The 22025-nt window shown below is 47.4% G+C and overlaps 1 protein-coding gene and 1 pseudogene across 2 annotated transcripts in view; one reads left to right on the top strand and one right to left on the bottom strand.

Moving 5' to 3' along the window:
- Window positions 1-19784, top strand: part of LOC126518594 (transcriptional adapter 1-like) — a 146042-nt gene extending 126258 nt beyond the window's left edge. Inside the window, exons 9-10 of one of the 2 annotated variants that reach the window (XM_055064925.2) lie at window positions 7031-7170; window positions 19441-19784. In XM_055064925.2, coding sequence (XP_054920900.2) covers window positions 7031-7170; window positions 19441-19663 — 363 coding nt within the window. In that variant the 3' untranslated portion in view covers window positions 19664-19784. The remainder of the gene's footprint in view (window positions 1-7030; window positions 7171-19440) is intronic. The other variant, XM_050168368.3, reaches the window with a different exon arrangement.
- On the bottom strand, window positions 12513-15424 carry LOC140215523 (uncharacterized; annotated as a pseudogene).
- Window positions 19785-22025: the final 2241 nt, after the last annotated feature.

Genomic DNA, 22025 nt, shown 5'->3' with positions numbered 1-22025 from the left:
GCCGTGGTTGCCGAGAAAAACGAATTCGCCTTCTACATGCATTTAGATAGGAGCACCCAAACTAAAGCTTCCGCTTAAGGAGGAGACCAAGCTGCAATGTGAGCCCCCCCCCGAACGAAATTTCTGGCTACACCACTGGTAGTGATGCAGGGCCACCCGAAATTTGTTCAGTAAAGCACTATTCCTCAAGCCACAGCGAGAATATGTGTTTGTGCTCATAAACTCCAGACGGATCGCAAATGGGTCGGGAGTTTCCTACATGTCTCCAGTGCATTCTTGCAGTGCAGTGAGAATGCGTACATTTTTTTTCTTATCACCATACGCCTAGATTGCAAGTCTGTCTGAGAGCCTCAGGAAGCCCAAGCAGAGAAAAGCAAGTAGAAGGGAGCGATAAAGGTGATATTTTTTAAAAACACGCAAGAATTGGGCAGCAGCCGGTACCTGCGGTTGATGAGAACAGTTCAGTTGGCTGAGCTGATAAAGCATGTTTCTTTTCATAAAAGCCGGTAAAAGCAGCGGATTCGACCTCGAAGTTCATTCGACCTACAAAGTTCATTATGAAATTCTTTCAACATAACTTTGGTACCGGTAATGCGATGAGACATCGCGATTGCATCCTTTGGTTTAGGATTGCTGTGGAATTGCACGTCCGAGCAGCCAGGTTGCGCACAGCGTGGCGTTGTTTCGCAAGAAATGTAAACAAGAGAGGAGAACTGGCCCGACATGATGGTGGAGCAATGCCAACTTCCGGCTTCTTGTTGTGGCCCCTCCTCAGTTTTTTCTTCCGCCATGTCTACCATTGCCATGAACGTGTCCATATTGCCCGAACACACAAAGCGCGCCGCCCGACGCCAGAGCCTCCTCGCCCGTCGGAAAATGATGTGAGCTGCCGGTGAGCTCCCCTCGCCAGCGGCGACAGTAGGAGCGCATGGTGGTGAAACGCAACCTCTGGCTCCAATGGCACTTTGTGCTGGAACTAACTCTTTCCATACACCGGCGCCTTTCATTGCCCTTACGATCACTGGTTGGCAGTTTGTGGCGCTGCTGGATAGTGGGGCTTTGGTCTGACTGTTTGGCGAAGAGGTTATGGCTCATTTGTGCCGGCGTTCTGTCTGCATTAAAGCCTGTGACACCGCCTTCCACTTCGCGAGCGGTACAGCTACCTCATGCGACTCTGTGTGGTTGGTTGAGCACTGGGCGAATCACATGCGCCGTCGGCACTTTGTGCATCTCCCGGGTCTTTATGTGCCCGTGATTCTCGGACATGACTTCCTCGCATGCACGGGTATCATAATTGACGTCGCAAGCGGAGGCGGCAGGGCAGGCCCTTCTGACCCCGTGCAACCCTTTGCTACATTCCCGCTCGATACGGCGGCCCCCCAGACGCCGGATGCCATGCGAGAACAGGAGGAGAGGAGACGTAGCGCAGCCCCTTGGCTCGTCTCCCTCACTCCATTGCCAGTACTGGCCCCTTGGCCGGTACGGCGAAAGACTGTCGGTGCAAACCACTTTCTCACGAGCATTGCGCTGCTATGGCGGTCAAGGTTCCGGCTACCCTGGCGACCACCCCATTAAACAGCAGGCTCGGACTGCTCGCTGCCGCCTTTGTCTGACAGCTTGTCGGTGTACAAGAAGGCACACCTGTTGACGCTGCTGACTCGTTTCGGTTAGATCTTCACTGAACAACCGGGTTGCACCTCCCTTGTGCGACATTGGATCGACACAGGTGATGCACTGCCATGGAATTGCAATCCTCGCCCCGTTAGTGTGGCCAAGAGGAAGGCAATTGACCAGGCATTGGATGAGCATATTGAGACCGGTATTGTCCAGCGCTCAAACGGGCCCTGGAGTTCACCGGTGGTAATGGTCTCCCAAAGAGACTTCTCTTTTCAACTCTGTGGGGACTACCGCCAGCTGAATGAGGTCACGAGGAAGGGTGCTTATCCTATGCCTAACATGGACTCACTGGTGACTAATCTAGGCGATGCGTGCTACTTCACCACTCTGGATGCTAGCCGCGGCTACCTGCAGGTTCAGGTGGAACCAGCTGATGCGAAGAAAACTGTGTTCACCTCTCACCGAGGCCTTTACCAGTTTACCCGTATGCCATTTGGCTGCTCTGGAGCTCCAGCAACGTTCCAGAGATTGGTTGACCACATTTTGGGGGATGCTAAGTGGCACTATGCACTGGCGTACCTCGATGACATTGTCGTCAGTGCTGCTGGGTTCACTTTAATCCCAAAGAAAGCTAAAATAGCCGAGACTCGCTTTTCCCTGTTGGGCTTTACCATCGATGGGGGTCATGTTTTGCCGTTCGAAGAGAAGGTCTCAGTTATCCTCAAATACCTGACGCCGGCAAACATTCAGGGCCTTAGGCACATTTTAGGAATGGTGAACTACTGCAGATAGTTCATCCCGAATTGTGTCACTCTCCAAGCAGCCTTGACTGCCCTGTTGAAAAAGTCAGCACGATGGAGCTGGGGCCCTGAGCAGGAGGGTGCCTTTCATGCACTATCCCGAGCTCTAGTGGACACAGCCGAACTGAAGCTACCCGACCTTAACAGAGAGTTCGTTGTCCAAGCTGATGCAAGTGACCGGGGCCTTGGGGCTGTGCTGCATCAGGAGCACGATGGTGTTCTCCGGCCAGTCGCCTTTGCCAGCTGGTCACTTAACACAGCCGAGCGCAACTACAGCGTAACCGAAGGGAGTGTCTCACTACAGTTGTTGCTCTCCGGAAGTTCAACTGCTATGTCGATGGAGTGCCGTTTGTGGTGGAGACAGACTACATGGCACTCACCTGGCTAAAGCACTTGCCCAAGCCCTCAGGCCGCCTTGCATGCTGGGCGTTAACACTGCAGCAGTACAACTTTGTTGTGCACTACCGGAAAGGGAGTTTGATCGTGGTGGCTGATGCCCTGTCACGTGTCCCGATTTCGGCGTCTGACCCTTTGGTCTGCCACTCCTGTAAGCATTCACACCAAGACTGGAGCCTTTGTCTCTCATGACTCGAACGGCACCAATTCGCACTCAGTAGAGACCGCAGCCTGTGTCTCCAATGGCTCGAACGGCATGACCCCCTATGGTGGAGCGATCCCCAGATTGCCAGCCTCGGGAGAGGATGTTTACGTGGTGGACTCTGTTATTTCCTGTGGCATCGTCTTCAGCAGGCAGTAACTAGTAAACGCACATCAGAATGACCCATTTTGTCGACAAATCATTGAAGAGCTCACAGAGCCGAGCTCCCAAAAGGAGCAAGGCCGCAACACCGCCGGGTGCCCACAGTGTGGGCAGCACCCGCTCCCATTTCCTCTCACGTACTCAAGTCGTTCCATTTGCATGTGGCGGATGCGTCGAGCCGGTGTAGACACAGGAAAGAGGCCCTACGTGCCCTCCTGTTCTCCGTCGCTCTTGTGACACGTGTACCTCTTTCCCCCACCCGGCTTGTGGGAAAAGGAGAGGTACCTGGTGGTGGAGGAGGACATTCCCCTCGCAAAAGGTAAAAAGCGCACCACCAGGGGAGACCCTCTCTCTCTGATGCCCGACTCATAACCTGCCAGACTGGATCACCTGCCGCAACCCGTGAGTGACCTCGTTTGCCTGACTATCCCAGGTAACGAGGCAAGCCTATTTATTATTACAGAGAGGACTTCCTTCTGCCAATGTTCTTTATTGCTTGTAGCAATAAACGTTGTTGCAGTTGGTGCCGCTGGTTGCCTTATTCATTCGAACCCGATGTCGCTGCGATTCCCGCGCTATGGGTTGGGGAGTACCACGGAACGACGGTAGGGCTAGATCCGGAGCTCGCCTTCTGCCCTAGCTGCACGCAGAGTGGAACCCCTGCAATGGACAGCTGGTATTGCTGTTGGCACCGAGTGCGACGCAGCTGGTACGGTTGCGGGCACATTGGATACGTAGCTGCTTGATGCCCCCCTGATGGAGTTCTCCTGCACTATATTCCATCTGAGAAGGCTTCCCAGCAGTCTTTCAAGGTGGTGATACCCCGCAGTCTAAGGAAAGCCACCTTGAGCTATTTCCACGACTCGCGGTTGGCCGGACATGCGAGTGGCCTTAAGACTTTCCAAAAGTTGTACCGCTCTGCTACCTGGCCAGGCATGAAGCATAATGCTCATCACTATGCCCGCTCATGCAGCCAATCGACAGCCAGGTACCCTGGCAAGTCGCAGCCTTTGACGTTATGGGACCCTTTCCCAGAATCCAGCTGTTATGTTGTTGCCATTCGCCTGTACAATTTGCTGTAGCGCCACGAGGTGGCACTTTTACAATCATTGAAATTTTAAAACCATTGGAAGTAAGAGGCAATTGGAGGATTGGTGAAAGAAAAGTAGGGAAACGACAAAAAACTGAGATGTACAAAAGCACAGTTCGCAATAGGGGATCAGAAAATTTGGTTGTGGGAGTTCATGGTTGTTTTTTTTTTCTTGTTTAACCTAGGTAGCACATTAGGCAGTATAACAACAAAAGCTTGGTGGCACAATCCACCGCTCCGTTCCAAAGGGGACACTCATAACATCCACCCACCACATCCATCCAAATAAACGCGCTGCTGGCCGGGTAGGCCAGTCAGCATTTGGACCAAGCCTCGTGCGTGCGCTGTCTGCAGGGTGTCTACCAACCGGGAAAACTGGGAATTCTCAGGGAATTTGAATAGTCTGGAAATACTGAGGGAAAACTCAGGGAATTTGTGCATCTATGAGGGAAAATTAGCTGTAACTTTATTGAAAGGGAACGAAAGTTGTGGTAATGCTGGCTCCAGTAACAGAGGAATCGCAACGAATCGTCATGCTGGCTCCAGTAACAAAGGAATCGTAACGAATAGTCATTGATGCCGTGTCATTGGCACGATGTATTGCTAGAGTAGTTAACGACCGATTTTTCGGACATGCCCGATAATTCGCACGGCTTTGCGGCACCACCACGTACTCCATATAGTCAATGTATATTGCCCTGACTGCAGGTCTGAAACGGCATTAATGAAAGCTACCACCGGCGCCATTTTGATTATCTCGCCGCCTCGAAGCAGGAGCAGGAGATCCGCTGGATCCGCCCGCACACAGATCCGCTGGCAGCCGTAGCCACCACCGCGACAACGTTAGGCACAGCTGCTTCTACGTTCGCTGTTAAGCTTCTTACCGTGCGGTGCAGTGTTTTTCATTGAAAGAATTCGCCGCTGTCAGCAATGAAACCGACTCCGCCTTTGTAATCCTCGCGGTTGGCTTCGAAGCTCGCAGAGCACAACGCGTTGCGTAATGCCAGTCTCCGAAAGTTAGCTTCGCCTCAGTACAGCAGTGTTAGGCGGTGAAGCATAACAAGCGTGGGAAGGGGGCAATTGTCACGGGACACAGTATGTATTCCTTCATTATACACGTGTGCACCCCCGTCTCCTGTCACAGTACGAGCACGATATGCCTAATAAGTGTACTGGCAGGCAGCTTGTAAGCACTATCGGCTGGTAGCTTGTTACCAAGGATGGGTCTTTACCCTGTTTCAAGACTGTGACAATGATAGCTTCTTTCCATGAAGTTGGAAGGTGTCCAGCTGCCCAAATGTTATTAAAAAGTTCGAGCAATGTAATTTGTGTGTCGGTGTGCATGTTCTTGATCACGTCATACATGATCAGAGCTTTTGCAGACATTCAATGCATCAAGACATCAGACATCTAATGTTCAAAGGACGGTTATATAAATAGTTTCCTATGAATTTGCGGCCCAGAGTCTTGCATTTTTCTATCTCTTTATGGTTAAGGAATGTCTGTGTGTAGTGCACGGAGCTAGATAGATGCTGAAAATGTGTTCCAAGAGCATCTGCCTGGTCTTCCAACCTATTTCCTTGATTATTTACCAAGGGCAGCGGATGCAGTTCCTGCTCCTTTAACCTTCTGAGTGCATTCCACACTTTTGTTTTCTGGGTATACGAATTGATTCCAGAGAGAAACTTCTCCCAGCTTTCTGTCTTAGCCTGTCATCTAGTGCGCCTTCCCTGCTACTTATACTGCTTGAATTGAACAAGGTTTTCTGCAGTTGGGTATTGACGCAGAATGTCCCATGCTTTGTTTTGGTTTATTTTAAAACTTGTCTGTAGTCATTGTTTCGCCAGGGAACCCGTCTTCCATGTGAACAAACTTTTGTTTGAGGGATGAACTTTTCTGCTGCGTCTATGATAAAAGCGGTAAAATATGATATGGCATGATCTGTAGTAAAATACTTATAAAATCTCGTGACATGTACTTGGATTCCTTAAAACATTTCCATTTAGCTTCAGCTAGTTTTCAGCGAGGGACATGCAGAGGGAAGTCATGTTGGGTTACTAAGTTTATTAAGTTGGGTTACTAAGGGCTGAATGTTACACCCAAAATGGCAAGGGAAGAGGTGACCTGAGGAAGTAGGTTGGACATGCAGCAGTTCTGTTGTGGCTGATACACATTGCAGCACTTTTTCCAGTGCTACTACAAATTTTGTTATTGCAAGTTCAGCGCTTAACCTTTACAGAACATACAGTCGAACCTCAATATATCGAACAGCGCGGTAATCGCAAAATAGTTCGATATAGCCAGAATTCGATATGCAAAATCACGTTAAAAAAAACACGTCAAAAACTTCTGCAAATCAATCAATGAACCAAGGGCACGATTGGGGATCTTCGGAGTGCGCGTTTGGTTGTGCTGCGTGCAGTTGGCCTAGGCCGCTCCGACTTCATCGGCCGTGAGTGCACAGTCGATTGCGGTGCTCGCAATTAGCCTAGGCAGCACCAACTTCGTCAGCCGTGCAAAGTCGGGGCGGTTGCGCACACGGCGCAACTGAACTGGCGCTCCAAACAACGATCCCTGATCGCACCCCAATCATGGCGTAGGCAACGCATTTGAAGCTTCACACAAAGTATTTATTTATTTGGCTGAAAGTATTGTAGCAGTGTAGCCTGCTTCTCATTGGCAGCTGTGTGCTTAAACACCAAGTCCTCAACATAGTCTAAACGATCCACAAGCCATTGGCCGGTGCCCTCTATTGCACCACAGTATCGGCGTTCAAGGGCCAAAGCAGCTACAGCCTCAGTCGAAGTCTGGAGCGGGGCAACATCGGCGCTTGTGGGATCAACCTCTGCAGCGTCTTCGTTTGGCCGCTACTTCTGCTGCAATCTCCAAGTCCATCAATCGAAGTATTTTCAAACACTATCAATCACAGCGTATTAAGTGGTGTCTGCCACGGCATCTATGAGTGAGCTCAGTGAGCACGCACTGTTGCGCGTCTTTATGGATGAAAACCACCAGTCCTCGCGAGGCGCGACAGGCGCAGAGCGTGGCACCGAGGTGGAGTCAGTGCGGCATATGCAGTGTGTCCTTGACGTTGTCGAACTAGCCAAGCTGGCGTGTGCCTAAGGCGCTACGTTCAAATGGCACCCTCGGCGCAATTGCACCAATCGGGAATGGCCATCATGCCACCGCTATCTTCGAGGGTGTCAGGAGCGCACATGGTCTGTGGTGGCGGAATTTGATATATCGATTTTACGTCGGACCCTCTTTGAAATAAAAAAATTTAAATGCATACGATTTTCCAGATGATATAGAAAGTGTTCGATATATAGTGGTTTGACTATTTATTTCAAGCGCATATGCTGTATATCGGCATAACGTTGTAGAGGTGTTAACTTGTTAATCAAACACATTTTGCGAAGATGCATTAGGCACTTGGTTTTAAGTTGATCTTTTTCCTGACAATAGTTTATAGTGTCACAACACTGTCTTTCAGGAACACTGTCGCCTGTTTCCTGTGTCCAAAGAACTCGGACGATTGCTGGTGTTGGCGTTTTCACATCGGCAGCCATCATAGGCATAGCATAGAGAAAGGAAATTGTTTTTGTTCTCTATAGGTATAGTAGCCAGAGGCCTTGCAGCCTCTGATTGGTGAATGCTGGTGAAGCGTCGGCACGCGTCGCCGATTTTCTAGCATCGGTAGTCAACAAAATCTGCGTGTCGCCACGCGTCAGGCCTGTCCGTGACCGACGCTTTTGATGCATTGGCGTGTGCCGAAGCTTTCCAGTGGTTGGGCATTTACACCAGCTGCACTGATCAGCGCAGCATTTGTTTTCACTTCTACTGCTGAACCGCGCGCTGTCTTGGTGAGGAATAATTTTCTTTTTGTTTGGTAAAATATGATTGTGAGCGACCTTTACAAGCCTCAGTCGAACTTCTGTGTCCTCTGTGCAACATTAAATTTATAAAGTTGATGCAAGATGCCTTCTGTAATGAGGAAATGTGTATTTTGCTCTATAAATGCTTTTTCCGGGCTTTTGGTGCGTTCATTCAATGGTGTGGCACTCGGTAAGTAGCAGTTCTCTTATGAAGCTCCACCAGACGGCATCAGCGGAAAAAAGTAAATTACAAGCATGTCTCATTTTGGTACGTAAATTTGGCAGATACACTTAATACTGCATATGTGTAGGGATGCAGAAGCGTTATGGTTCCTTTGGTGAAATGCTTTTTTTTTGCGTGTTCTTTGTCCGCTGTCCACACAAGCTCTCGCATGCGTTCTAACAGCGCCTCGGTAAGGCCAAATCAAAGTGCGCCCAGCGTCCCAGTACGCTCGCTTGCCCGCGAAGAGTTTCTAACTCAAAAAACAGCTCAGCGCCTTTAAATTGGACATTAATGCTTTTATTTATACTCATTCATTTTATACACTCATGACGTGGCGCCACCTCCTCCCCGTCGGCTGTGCTGTCACATGTGCAATGAGAAACACACTAGGCACACCTTTAGTCAATGAGAACCATAAAGCCAACATGGCGTTGGGGACTTGTGCTTGTCTCGCACCTCGGTGGCCCGGGTTTAATCCTACCCAGACGGAAATTTACCAAATTTTCTTTGCTAAGCCATTAATTTAAATTGTTTACAGGAACCTCCCTGAGAAATTTGACATCAATCTGAGCATTTTGTGACGTGTTCTTAATCCTTGCGCTGTCGGCCATTTTTGGTACCATCTTTCGGTCACGCCGACTACGCCGACAGATTTTCGTGTAATGGGGCATATAATGCTCTCGCATTAAAACTGCATGTAGAGGTGAAACGAGCGAAAGTGGTAAATGGGCAACATTGTAAACAAAGGCAATTCGGTTTTGTAAACATGGCGTAGAAAATACCCGACTCATCCCAAATAATACCATATTTGAAATATGACGAAAACGTCTGATTTTCAGGCATTCCCCCATTCCCGGGCCTCATTTCCTGCTTTTTCAGAACACAAATACACGGGTGACTGCGCGTTTTCAACACAACTTGGCCTCAGCTGACGCAATGGTTTGCCATGTACCCAGCAGTCCACTGTTAAAGGGCGTCTGCTCGGCGGCTGCAATGAGTTTCAAGCAGGCGCAGTGAGCGCTGCTCTTTTCATCATCTGCACACGTCGGATAATTGCGAAGCAAGCCATCCACACGTTTTTAAAGTCGGCCAGACAATGTCACACTCTGAAAGCCAGCTGTTGCAGTGCTGAAAGAGAATTAGACGAGGCAAAATATGACCTCGCAGATATTTTTGCCAGTTGAACTTACAAGACTGGTGAGTGCACCTCTCCAAAATAACTTGGCCTCAGCGGATGCGATGGTATGCTACATACAGGTGGCCACAACGCAGGCTCTCAACCAGACCATGCTAAACGCTCGCAGAATGCCTTCTACTCATAGACTAATGTGTGGATGCAAAGCGTTTTTTTTTCAGTCGTTTGGAAGACAGAATGTTGGAGGTACGAGTTCCTGGTTTTTGAGCTCCTTGGCGTTTTGGGCGTTCTGCCAGCACAAGCAACACACTCCCATGTTATCACTCTTTGCAATCGTTTGTCACCTTTTCGACAAGCGTGAGTAACGAATGAAGGTATATGTTGTTGCAGGGCCATAAAAAGCATCAAGAACTTGTCCTGCTAAGATTCAGTACACACTAACTTTGTCACCACGGCCGAGCTGCATTTCGCTAACTGCATCACAACGCTAGGTGCAGTGAGCATGCCTCAAAATGATACAAAAAAGTAACGAAAATAATTACAATAACGTTAGGGGTCAGAGAAAGCATCACGAAGTTGTGCAAGTAAGATTAAGCATACGCGAAACTGTGTCACAATGCCAGGTGCTACGAGCATGCCCAGAAACTACCGAAATAAATTACAATAATGTTAGGGGTCAGAGAAAGCATCACGAAGTTGTGCAAGTAAGATTAAGCATACGCGAAACTGTGTCACAATGCCAGGTGCTACGAGCATGCCCAGAAACTACCGAAATAAATTACAATAATGTTGGGGCTCATAGAAAGCATTGCAAACATCTCCCGGTATGAGTAATTAACTCAAATTAACTGCCCCAGGATGGTCGAGCTGTTTTCCGCCAACTGCATCGCAAGTCTCGGTTCCATGCTGTAAGCCTAAATTGCTTGAAATGCGTCGCAGGCTGTCAAACAGAATTTTTCACCTTGCCGTAGTCCAGTGGTGCCATGTTGAAGTGCAGAAGGAACGCAAGAATACACCGGGAGCCGAACAAACCAGCCTACATCAAAAAGAAAAAAATTGGAGGACACTTAAGCTTCACCTTTAAGAGTGGAATGCGATAGCATTCAAAGATCCCTGACAGTGTCTCGTGCTTCCGAGAAACTACAGCTTATAGGTAACCGTAATGTTTACCGGGAAAGGCTGGCGGTGAAATCTTGCACGAAGGCATGCTTTCTGGTAGAAACGCGGCCCCTTGCGTGGGCTGATCTTGTGTTATGTTTCGCACTTCTGATATTTCAGTCTGAGAGATTTAACATAAAAGGCATGCACTGTCGGTGTTTTGTTTTATGGAATTTGTTTGTGGGCTGTCATTCCATTCTCAAAATGCCGAGGAATAACTTTACAAAGAATGTAAGACAAGGTATGGGCAACTTTAGTGACAGAACAACTTTAGTGCTGTATGGAATATGCATGGTTTGAGATAATTTTCTAGGCCGTGGATGCTGGTGTCGTTGCCTACGCCAACACCGACACCGGATTTTCTGCGACACGGGGCCCTTAACACTATCGCATTAATTAAAGAGAGCCGTGTCATCGAATAGGCGAACTTGCATGTGCAGCCAGCCTCACTCGCTTCAGTGGCGGCTTGTCTGGTGCATGACACATGCATCTGGCTTGTCTGGCGTGTCGTTAGCTTGATGCTAGGTAATGCAAGAAAAAATAAGTCGCAAAGTATAAGTTCATTTATACGCAAACCTTTTCGTTTTAGCGGGAAAGAATGAAAAGAAAGAAACACTGTCGGTTAACTTCGAAGTTAACCGACATTGTTTCTTTCGTTTCATTCACATTCTTTTTTCCGTTGCTCGCAGACGGGGTTAATACTAGTGTTACGCATTTCCTGTTCCCAGTTTTCACCGAGTGTCCCCTCTTGTTGAATTTCTTTGTCTATGCTTGGCCCCTTAAGATTCAGTCAACGCAAACCTTACCAACGTAAAACTAACTGCACCACAGCGGCCGGCCTGTCTTTCGATAACTATGTCACAATGCCCTCTGCAGTCGCCGTGCCCATAGAGTACCACAAAAAATACCAAAGCAAGTTGCAATAGTGTTGGGGCCCAAGTGTCACAAACATGTCCCAATAAGATTTAGTACACGCCGCATTGGCCAAGCTGTCTCGCTAACTGGGTCACAACGTCTGGCGCTGCGAGCTTGCCCAAAAAGTACCGAAATAAGTTGCGATAATGTTGGGGCCCATAGAAAGCGTCGCAAAGATGTCCCAGTACAATTCAGTACACACCGAACTTAATCGCCACAATGGCTGATCTGTTTTTTCGCTAACTGCGTCCCACCGCTCGGTGCCATGTCCTAAGCCTGAATTGCTTAGGAAGTCCAGTGCAGACTCAAAAAAAATTTCTCACCTTGCCGAGGTCCAGTAGGGCAGGAATGCTGTGTCAAAGTGCAGCAGAAACGCAAAAATACGCAGGGAGCCCAAGAAACCAGAGCTACATAAAAAACTTGACCGCCCTTCTGTTACTGTGAAGAGGGGTGCAAGCGAAGCTTGGGATCTGCGGCTCATTGTTGTCGTAACGCCTCGGCTTCGCATTTCCTCATGGTGAGGTCGGCATGTCGATGACGAGCCCTTTCTCGAGAGAGTTCATGGGGGCACCCACGACAATCGAGTTTCTCCGGGGTTGGGGCGGGAGGTAGGGAACTTACGCATGGAGTTTTGACTATGTTTAGGCAACTAACAGCTTCCCGACTATACACAATTCACTACACAAACTAGGTGACCGGCGTGGCCTCTGACAGCAGCCTGTATGGAGTTTCTTCCAAAGCGATGACAGGGACAGAGGAAGGTTTCGTCACAATCATACTGTGACGCTGTGACGGTACAAGACAAAACACAACTGGGATTTATTCAATGGTGAAGGGGGTGTTCTGTTACTGGTGTAGGTATTGGTCCTACGCCCATGCCGCACAATTTTCCTGCTAAAGTGCCGCAGAGATACGATGGGGTATCGTTTTACTGGCATGCTAGTGCAGACGTATACGTTGTTTACTGTGCGCAGCATCAAACATGTCGACAACACGCTGAAGATCTATCTTGGCAAGAGATTGCTCGACTGCAAGCACAGCTAGGTTGTCCAGACGGTTATTCGTCATCTTGCTGCGAAGATAAGTCTTCAATCTTCAAAGGCACGAAAACATGTGCTCACAAAATGATGACGATGCCAGTATCGTCTTGGTGATAACACATAGCTTGTGCAGTTCTAGGAAGGCTAGTTCATATTCTTTCAAGAATATATATATATATATATATATATATATATATATATATATATATATATATATATATATATATATATATATATATTTTGCGGTCTCTACTTTGCAATAGGTCTGAAAGAACCTTAAAGCGGTTGAGTACCTTGGTAAATAGGCTTATATGGAAGAGAAACAAAGAGAAACTGCTTCAATTGCAGCAGTGTCTCTATCTTGCACTTCCTATGCGCTGAAAAAGTTTCGTTACGAGCTTACACTCTACTTCAATGCTTTAGATGTCGCATGCATAGTGCTCGGCAAAAGGCTCGAGTAGCGAGATGTCCATAAAATTCTCACTCTGGGGGTGGAGGGTGCTGACTCCGCAGAGTACATCATTGTTCTCCTTGAACCGCCTAGTCAGCTCTGCAATCAGGCGGTCCAAAATTGTAGAAAAACTTTAACTCAATGTTTCCTTTGAATATGGAGACTCTTCTTCAACAGGCCGTCCGTCGCTTAATACATACTGTTCTAAATGAAGGGGAAGGCGCATCAGTCTCTGCTTTTCTCTTTGGGACACCCCGTTCTACTCAGAAATACTGCAGGTTTGCACCCAGACAGTGTCAAATGTGTTCTGCAAATTTCTCATTTCGGAGAACTCATGACTGTGTGTGCCATGAGGCATGCCTAATATTGTGGTCTCTACTTTGCAATAGGTCCGAAAGAACCTGAAGGCGGTTGTGTACCTTAGTAAATAGGCTTACATGGAAGAGAAACGAGCAGTTCATTTGCTCAAGCAGACCCCTAGCTTCCGTTGCCCACCTCCTGTTTGTAGTGATGACTTTGCTGAGACCTACAAGGATAGCAGGAAAACATTTCATTGCTGCTGTGCAAGCCGCTATCTGGCAGGCCTGTCGTGTATCCGTGAGATGCTGCAGCTCCATCACTGGCAAAGAGAACCTTTTCTGCACATATACGTACAGAAAATAAATTGCAGATCCACTCTAGAAAACAGAGAGGCATTCTAAAAGAGAATTCCTCACCGGTTTTATCACCTTGCAGACATCCATGATGACTACATTGGGGTTGTGGTTCATGCAGTCGACGTACACTGCCTGCGGCACTTCCTGCCTGAACAGCGCCTGGACAAGGTACTGCTCATGACACTTGCACCATCATATGCTTGAGCAATCCACAGCTGAGCATCAATGCTGCAGCGATTCAACATTTCCCTTATGTAGCCCAGGAGCGACTTGCATCCAAGTGCGCGGCGTTGCGGAATCCAAGAAACCGTTCAAAGAGTAGTACCTTACAGCTGATAATTGTTTCGTCTTGCTTAGGTCCTTCGTTTCATTGACAATAAGTGCAAAACACGTCATCTCTTTTTTGATTCTTGTTAATGTGATGTGGCTGAGAATTTCAAAAATCTGGTCTTGTATCGAATGATGAACGTACTTCGCGTTTGCTGCTCCACCATTCAGTTTCTTTCCGATAATATCGTCTATTTGCCAAAGAAGTTGAAGAGCTCAACAAAGTTTCCCTTGTTTTCACTTGTGGCACTTTCATCGTGGCACCTCTGAGCGATTCCTGGAATGTTAGTGAATCACAAGATATCTGCCACTCTTGCTATATAGAGAGGCGATTTTCCTGCACCTCCCTAGGGTATGCGTCGCTGAGATGTGTTGCAACTGACTAGCTCTGTGTTCCCTATTTGATCTGGGTGTAGGAAACCTTGATGTCTGGCAAGACTTATGTGTGAGTAAATTTTCGTGCTTTCTGAAGCCAGCACCTTTCTCTAAGGCTTTTTTCCAGTTACTGTATCCACCGTTGACAAACATTTTTCATTGGCACCAGTAGAAAACATTCTGCAAGGGTAACAAAAAGCTGTGTCAGCGTGCGCGCTGTACTCCAACCAAGGAAATAGGCAGTACGAGTTAGAGTGGAAGCTCCTGCTCACTTTGCCGTATTTATTAGGTGGAAATGAGTTCGGTATTGGCTTTGTGGGTAGTGTTAAATTTCGAAATCTCCAACTGGCCTGCATGGTCAACATCCACGTCCGAGGCGGTGAATTCGGTTGCAGAATCAGGTTCATCCCTTGCTGCACATGATGAGGAAAGCTTGTGGCACTCACTGTCCATTTGCAGTGACGCGAGGACGTACAAGTTTCATCAGAAGTGATGCTGTACGCAGTCTCTTCAAGCGGAATTAAAATGGAGCGCTGAGAAGGATTTTCTTGTACATGGAGCATCTCCGAATCTCCCATTGTTAAAGGAGAATGCTCAGTGGGGACGCATTGTTGCTTGGTCCGCTTGTTTGCAGTAAAAAAAAGGTCTGCAATGGACCTTTTCTGCAATATCCTGAAGCAACCCAAAGGTACTGTGGCGTCGACCACACATTGGAGCCTCTTCCGGAGGTGAGACAGGCTGGCATTTCCTCCCGCGACATGAGCACTGCTTGTGAGCGAGCAAACGAACTGGTGAAGTGGTTGGTGCCACCACTGCAGTGGACTAGAAGGCTAGAAAGGGTCAGTGCAACGAGCAGAATGGCTGTGCCGCATCGCGAATGGTGCGCCCAGGGGCGATCGTAGCTGCGGTGCTGTCGTCACTGACCACTGAAGCTCCTGTTAAGTCTCAATACGGCGAAGAGCATTTCTTAGACGTTTACCACAGGCAACCCACCTCATTCATCACCTGCCTATCAAGAAGTCAATGCAGTGTTGACGCCGACCATTGACAGGTCAGGAACGGACCCTGTACCTAAAGATGTCATGCTGATCTAATAGATGAAAAGGGCCCAAGTTGACGGCTACTGAAGAACAGCACCGACCTTGGATTCCGAGGTTTCTGTACGGTCGCATATTTCATACCATCGGAGACGGAGTTCGGTAGAATGGCGTGAAATCCTGGACGGGATATTGTGACTGATTCGACGTTTGTGATTGGCCACAGTACAGTCATCAGATTCCCTAGTCTAGTTTTCTAAGGAAGACGAGGGGATAAAAAGCGGAGACCTTTCATTCAGAGAGGCTGATGTGGCCTGATGTTAACTCAGACATTTAATGTGCTCCTATATGGAGTGGGCATCTGTGCCTGGAGCCAGTGTATATAATGTAAATAGCCCTTTTAAAGCAAAGATTTTTTGCCTCTTTGACTTTCCCACTGCTGCTGCTGCTCTCTGGCACACCACGTCAGGCAGTGGTTCAGAGCGTGTATATACATGACAGAAGCACGGCAGAGAAGAAAGGCGACGCAAGAAACTCGCTTGGACCTTTGCATCACGTCGAATGTGCACAATACCCTCTGGAGCTCCCTAGGCGTTGCCACATTAGCCTCTTGACAGCTGTAATTATCCTAGACCCCCCCCCCCCCCCCCCCCCGCAAAAGCATTGCAGAAACTGTAGCTCTTACCTTTCTACTTACATGCAAGTCCAGAGGGTAGCTAGATAGAATGGTAGAGAGGAGGGGGAGAGGAAGCAGAGTTAGGGTAGAATAGACGCAGTCGCTAAACGAGTGAATAACAGCCTTGCCACCCTTCACTCGCAGTTCCCATTCAATGGTGAGGGGGAATAGGCAAAAGGTGACATGAGAAGGCAACGAAACGATACTACTATAGACATGACATTGGTTGCAGGGAAACGGAATAAGTTTAAGTTCAAGGTACAGTACGTTTCTGCTACTTCTGAAAAATAAACATCATGCAAATATATCAAGCGGACAACTTACGCAAGGCGTGCAGAAAAAGAGCCACAGTTAAAGTACACTGTAGGGTCTAGACGACACCATGGAAGTGGTCGCATGTCAAATCAACACTTCTGTGCCTGCCGCGGTAGCTTTGCGGCTATGTCATTGCTCGAGGTTGCGGATTTGATCCAGACTGTGGCAGCCGCATTTCGACAGGGGGCGAAATAAAAACGCTCATGCACTTAGATTTAGGAACACATCAACTCTTTCGTTACCGCGAGAAAATGGTAATTTTTTATAGGTCTCAGAAAAAAATTATTTACCACTACAAATAATATTCCAGCACACATATTGCATATTGCAGCATAGCATATTGTCCATAATGAAATGCTCTTTCCAAAACGTACGTTGCCAACAAAAAAATTAGGTACAACAAAAATTCTAAAAAGCACCATTTTTGCTGCCAGTTGATAAAAACAATAATTAAAAAACATGATATCTACAAAAACATTCATATCAAAGGAAATTCAGAATATACATTTCGAAGATAAATAACCCAGGAATAGTATCTGGAAAAAAATTCTCAGTACACCGCCGTTCTTTGGATACCAAAAATAAACTACAAGTTCTTCGCTCATGCCATGCGATGAAGCAGTTCCTGGATTTTGTGACGCATAGGTGCACTTTGAACTTTTCCCGCAAAACGTCTGGTTTCTGCTCAACTTTGCAGTCCTCGTAACGCATTTTGCAGTTCCGCCTTTTCGGCATCTTCTGAGGATGGTACAATGAGAAGTCCAAGGAACGTACTTCACCACTAGAGTCATGCACTTCTTCCAAGACTGATCACTGTCAGCGTAGCTGGGTAACTACAAGATTATGCATCCAAGCATATCGTTTGCATTTTTGCAGATTGTCTTTATCACCTCTGCGGAGAAGAAGAGTAGAAAGAAATCCAACACCATTGTAAACTGTCTTGCGCTGATCCGTAGTGCTGACAGGAGTGAGAGCTTGCGGCCCGCCTTGCTCAAACACGCGAGATTAAGCCGCGTTCGCCGGCTCACCCTCGCACGCTTTCACTTGCATATACGGTGTGCGGTGACAATTTTATTGCCCTTGGACTTTATACGGAACCTCACGGCGATGCCGACTGCAGAAATGCGCCTGGAGTGTCCATATAATTGCTATCACAATAAAAAAAAGGCATGCGTGATCGAGCGCAGTAGTCATCTGCCACATCAGCTTCCCTGTAATACTTGCCCGCCTGTCTGACGTGAAAATGCCAGCGCACACTCAGTTTCTTTTATTCTAGTACTGGCAATTCTCGTGGGTCATTGCACGCAGCATTCACAGCTATCGCGGCCAACCCTTTTGCGATAAGCATATTCACCTATCCGTTTCTCAGCGTGTGCTGCCGTTGGAAGCATACTGCACGCATTTAATAGGTGATAACGCAAATGCGGCACCGTTCGCTGCTGCAGACTGCAGCCGTATCATACGTTTTCTGGCCGCTCTCACGGTCAACTTTCTGTGGCACTGAAGGTAAAGCTACGGGGGTGGAACTTCTGCACATGTGTTACCGCACCAAGTAGTCCGGCAGCGTTTGATAGTGCTTTTGGTTGCCCAGAACAGACACTGAATTGACGCAGCATCCATGTGCGACGGTTTCGTGTTTGCCCAGACGCTGACGGGAAAAGCCGCATAATGAGTAAACGTTTACATTCAGTGGTGTGTTTTATCTTATTTAACTGCTGCTAATAAGGTATTTATGTTTTCGCTTCCCCAGCTTAAATTAAAGTGGTTGAAAACACGCTACCCTTTTTCCAGAAGCGCTCTCACTTGTGCACGCTTTGCCTTAGTAGCTTTCCCTTCATTGCCACAGAAAGTTATCCGTGAGTAATAGATCTCACATAAACAAGAAAAGGCGTGAGGCGCGCGCAATCAAGAACAGTAGCCACCCGCCGCATCAGCTTTCCTGCAATACTTGCTCTCCCAGCCCACGTGAAAACACCGGCACGTACTCCGTTTCGTATTCAGGCGCCAGCAAATTTCATTCCGGGTTGTTGCATGCCGCATTCACAGCTTTCGCCACCAACCCTGTTATGACAAGCATTTTCAGCTATCTTTTTACAGCGCGTGCGGTGTAGTGCTGTTAGAAGCGTGCTGCATGCTTTTAGCAGGGGATAACCAGAACGCGCCGCCGTTCCAGCCATTCCCTGCTGCAGGCAGTGTAATGTGATCATTGTATTTCGCTCCGGCGTCATCCGATGTCGCCCTCCAGCTTGATTTCGTTTCGGTTTTCCGTCGCCACCCTAAAACACTACGCAATAGGAAAACAACGGAATGCGTGTCAGGCCACCGGAGCCCACCAGTTCGAAGCACGTCGGCGTCTCCTGCCACAACAACTTGCGCAACGCTTTGCCTTACGTAAACGTGAACTACAGTTAAGTCTGTCATATTTTTCATTACTTTGTATGATACGTTTTCCCAGTTAGTATGTCTTTCTTCACGTCTTTTTCAAAACCGTATGAATGAGATTCTACTGTATGGCGCTCTTAGTATCTACGCTACCACTAAGTCTTTCTGGAAACATTTTTTGTTAATATATTCCTGAGAGGTGCCAAGCTTGTTACAATGCATTTTTGAGGCTTCAAAAAAAAAGGTGGTACAGGGCCCCTTAGAAGTTGCAAAAGCTTTGGAACACAGTGCATTCAATTTTTACCATTGAACTAGGCGCTAGCAGATACTGTCATCTCACAATGAGCTGCAGTGTGGGTAGTGGAAGGGTCCTTGATGAGCAAAATTAAATTATGGGGTTTTATGTGCCAATACCATGATTTGATTATGAGGCACGCCGTAGTGGGGGACTCTGTATTTTCACGACCAGGGGTTCTTTAACGTGCACCTAAATCTAAGTACACAGGTTTGTTTCGCATTTGGTGCCCATCGAAATGTAGCCGCCATGGCCGGTATTTGATCTCGCGGCCTCATGTTTAGAGCCCAACTTGATGAATACGGTGGTGCAGGTTCGGCGTGACATCCTGCTGGCACACTCTGTCCAAGCACGGGCCCTGGAGCACACCCTGGCCGCCCAGTGGCACCCGAGCCATGAAGAGCTACGACAGGCAAGCATCCACGAGCAAGAGGAGGCCCTGCGGACACAGCTGCTTGAGCACCACCAGCTTTGTGTTTGGTGACGCCCACTTTGTAGTGGGCTTGGATGTAATGGACTGTTTCCCAATGTGCTAACAAGTGCAACCATTACTCATTTGTTCTCCTTAGGAATGAGTTTGGTAAAGCCACTGTAACAGACACAGACCACACTCAACTCTCGTCTCTAGGGGACTGCAGTAAATGAATGTAGCACCTATGTTCTTTGTATCCTTTTTATTTATGCAACATCATTGAATTAGCTATCTCAAAAATATTCAGGTGTTCCCACCTTTGCTGCTGAAATTGTTTCATCAATGGACTTTTCAATAAAGCCGAGGTAGCTGTACAATTTCGTTCCATGGCAAATTTAGTAAGTTATCCAAGAAAATGAGTTATAAGGCTAGCAGCTTCAATATAATGTTGCATATATACCAAGTGTTTCAGTGAACACTTTCAAAATTTTTTAAAAATTTCCTGTGGCAGATAGCACAATTCTATTCCATGAGCTGGTCTACTTGGAGAGGCCAACTTCACTTGCATAAAGATTTGAAATATCATAATTGACTAGTTAACAAAAACTCGCAAATTAAGTTCTGAACTATTTACCGTACGGAAAATATTGCAATTTACAAATTCTAGCCGATGAGGTCGCAAGGCAGATCCACTTGGAACGAATTCTCTGGACAATACCAGTTTCAAGATATTAATTCCCAAACTTTGCGAAGAAATGCATTGGCGTTTTAGTTAGTTTTGTGTTTCACTGCATAAAACGACGTTTTATTAAGAAAGTGGAAGGACAGTGAATTTTTACCGCAAGTTTGACGGCGCATATCTTGTAAACAGTGTCATCCACACAATTCTTTTCAAGTGTATATGCCTTGCGGTCTCACCCGCTACAATTTGTAAATTGGAGTGTCATATGATAATTAGTTCAATACGTAATTAGTGAATTGTTGTTAATTAGTCTATTATGCATTTTCAATTTTTTTTGCAGGTCCGCCTCTTCGAGTAGACTAGCACATGGACTAGAATTGCGCTACCTTCCACAGGCAATATTGTTTTTGAAATGTGAAAGTGTTCACTGAAACACCGTGTAGTATCTTCGATTTACTTAAATAATTTGAACAATGCGAAGCCCACTATGGTTATTGTATTACTGGGAGGCATATAACATACAAAATGAATGTGCTATTTAAAAAAATGGCTGTGGCTTAGCTAAGGTTAAGCCCAGGATGCGAAGCATACTAGAGTAGAAGTACTCCCAGATAACTCGCAACTTCATCCTTTACCTCGGACTCTGTGGAGGAACGCTGCTGTTTAGCCGCGTACTGTGCACGTCGCTTGGCAAGCCGAACTTCTCGTTCTTCGGCCGTTTCCGTGGCTCTTTGTAACTTGCGCTTTGCGGTCTGACGAGCGGCCCTTTCCTTTCCCGCCATCGCGCTATACAACTGGCCTCGACGAGAGCGCGCCGCTCTTTTATACAGCTGTTATGACGCCAGTGCCCTAGCGGGAGGAACTGGAGTTAGGCCGCAGCACCATCTGTGCGACCACAGGTGAGTGCAAGAGTTGAGCCCGGCTTGCAGCTGTTGTGACGTCAGTGCTCTAGCGGGAGGAGTGGGAGTTAGGCCGCAGTACCATCTGTGCGACCGCAGGCGAGCGCACGAGCTGAGACCCGGCTATGTAGCTACGCGGCCGCAAGCGAGCGCACGAGTTGAGCCTCCGCTTTTGCAGCTGTTATGACGTCATATGGTAGCTACGCGGCTGCGCGCAGCTCAGCAAGGAAGAGCGTGGTTGTGCGGCTAGTATGCTTCGCATAAAATGCATATGTCCCGTATTCGCATTCCTATAGGATTATATGGAATCCCATATGCACCCATTTAAACCTATAGTCATGGGTTGTATGGGTTTTCCTTATTGGGTAGGCTGTCAGCCATGATGCTCCTAACAAGGTTAATAGTGACCAGCGGAATTTCGAAGTCCTTCATAGGCAAGGACATTCAGTAACCTGGGCATCTTAATCATGAAATATTTCTTTTAAGTGTAACATGCTCGTAGGCAACATTTTGGCAAAGGCTTAGACAGCTGTGGACTGTTGTGCGTATTTATGCACCAGAACTCAAATTGCAGTGATGCGTCTTTCCTCAGCTAAGCTCACGGAACATGAAGTAAAATAATCTGGCATCCCCAAATTCAGCTTGGTGTCATGAGTGTCCAGTGACATCGTCGGCATTGGTGACGTCAGTCAAACCTCCTTGTAGTACTCGAGTTGCAACTCGTACTGTACTGATTATTTCTATTGGCAGGGTGTCTACCAACCGGGAATTCTCAGGGAATTTAAATAGTCTGGAAATACTCAGGGAAAACTCGAGGAATTTGTGCTTCTACCAGTGAAAATTAGCTGTAACTATTGAAAGGGAAGGAAAGTCGTGTTAATGCTGGCTCCAGTAACAGAGGAATC

Source organism: Dermacentor andersoni, chromosome 1 (genome assembly GCF_023375885.2).
Source record: "Dermacentor andersoni chromosome 1, qqDerAnde1_hic_scaffold, whole genome shotgun sequence".
NCBI classification, from domain to species: domain Eukaryota; kingdom Metazoa; phylum Arthropoda; class Arachnida; order Ixodida; family Ixodidae; genus Dermacentor; species Dermacentor andersoni.
Note: the sequence above shows the minus strand (reverse complement) of the source record. Positions and strands in the feature narration are given on the sequence as shown.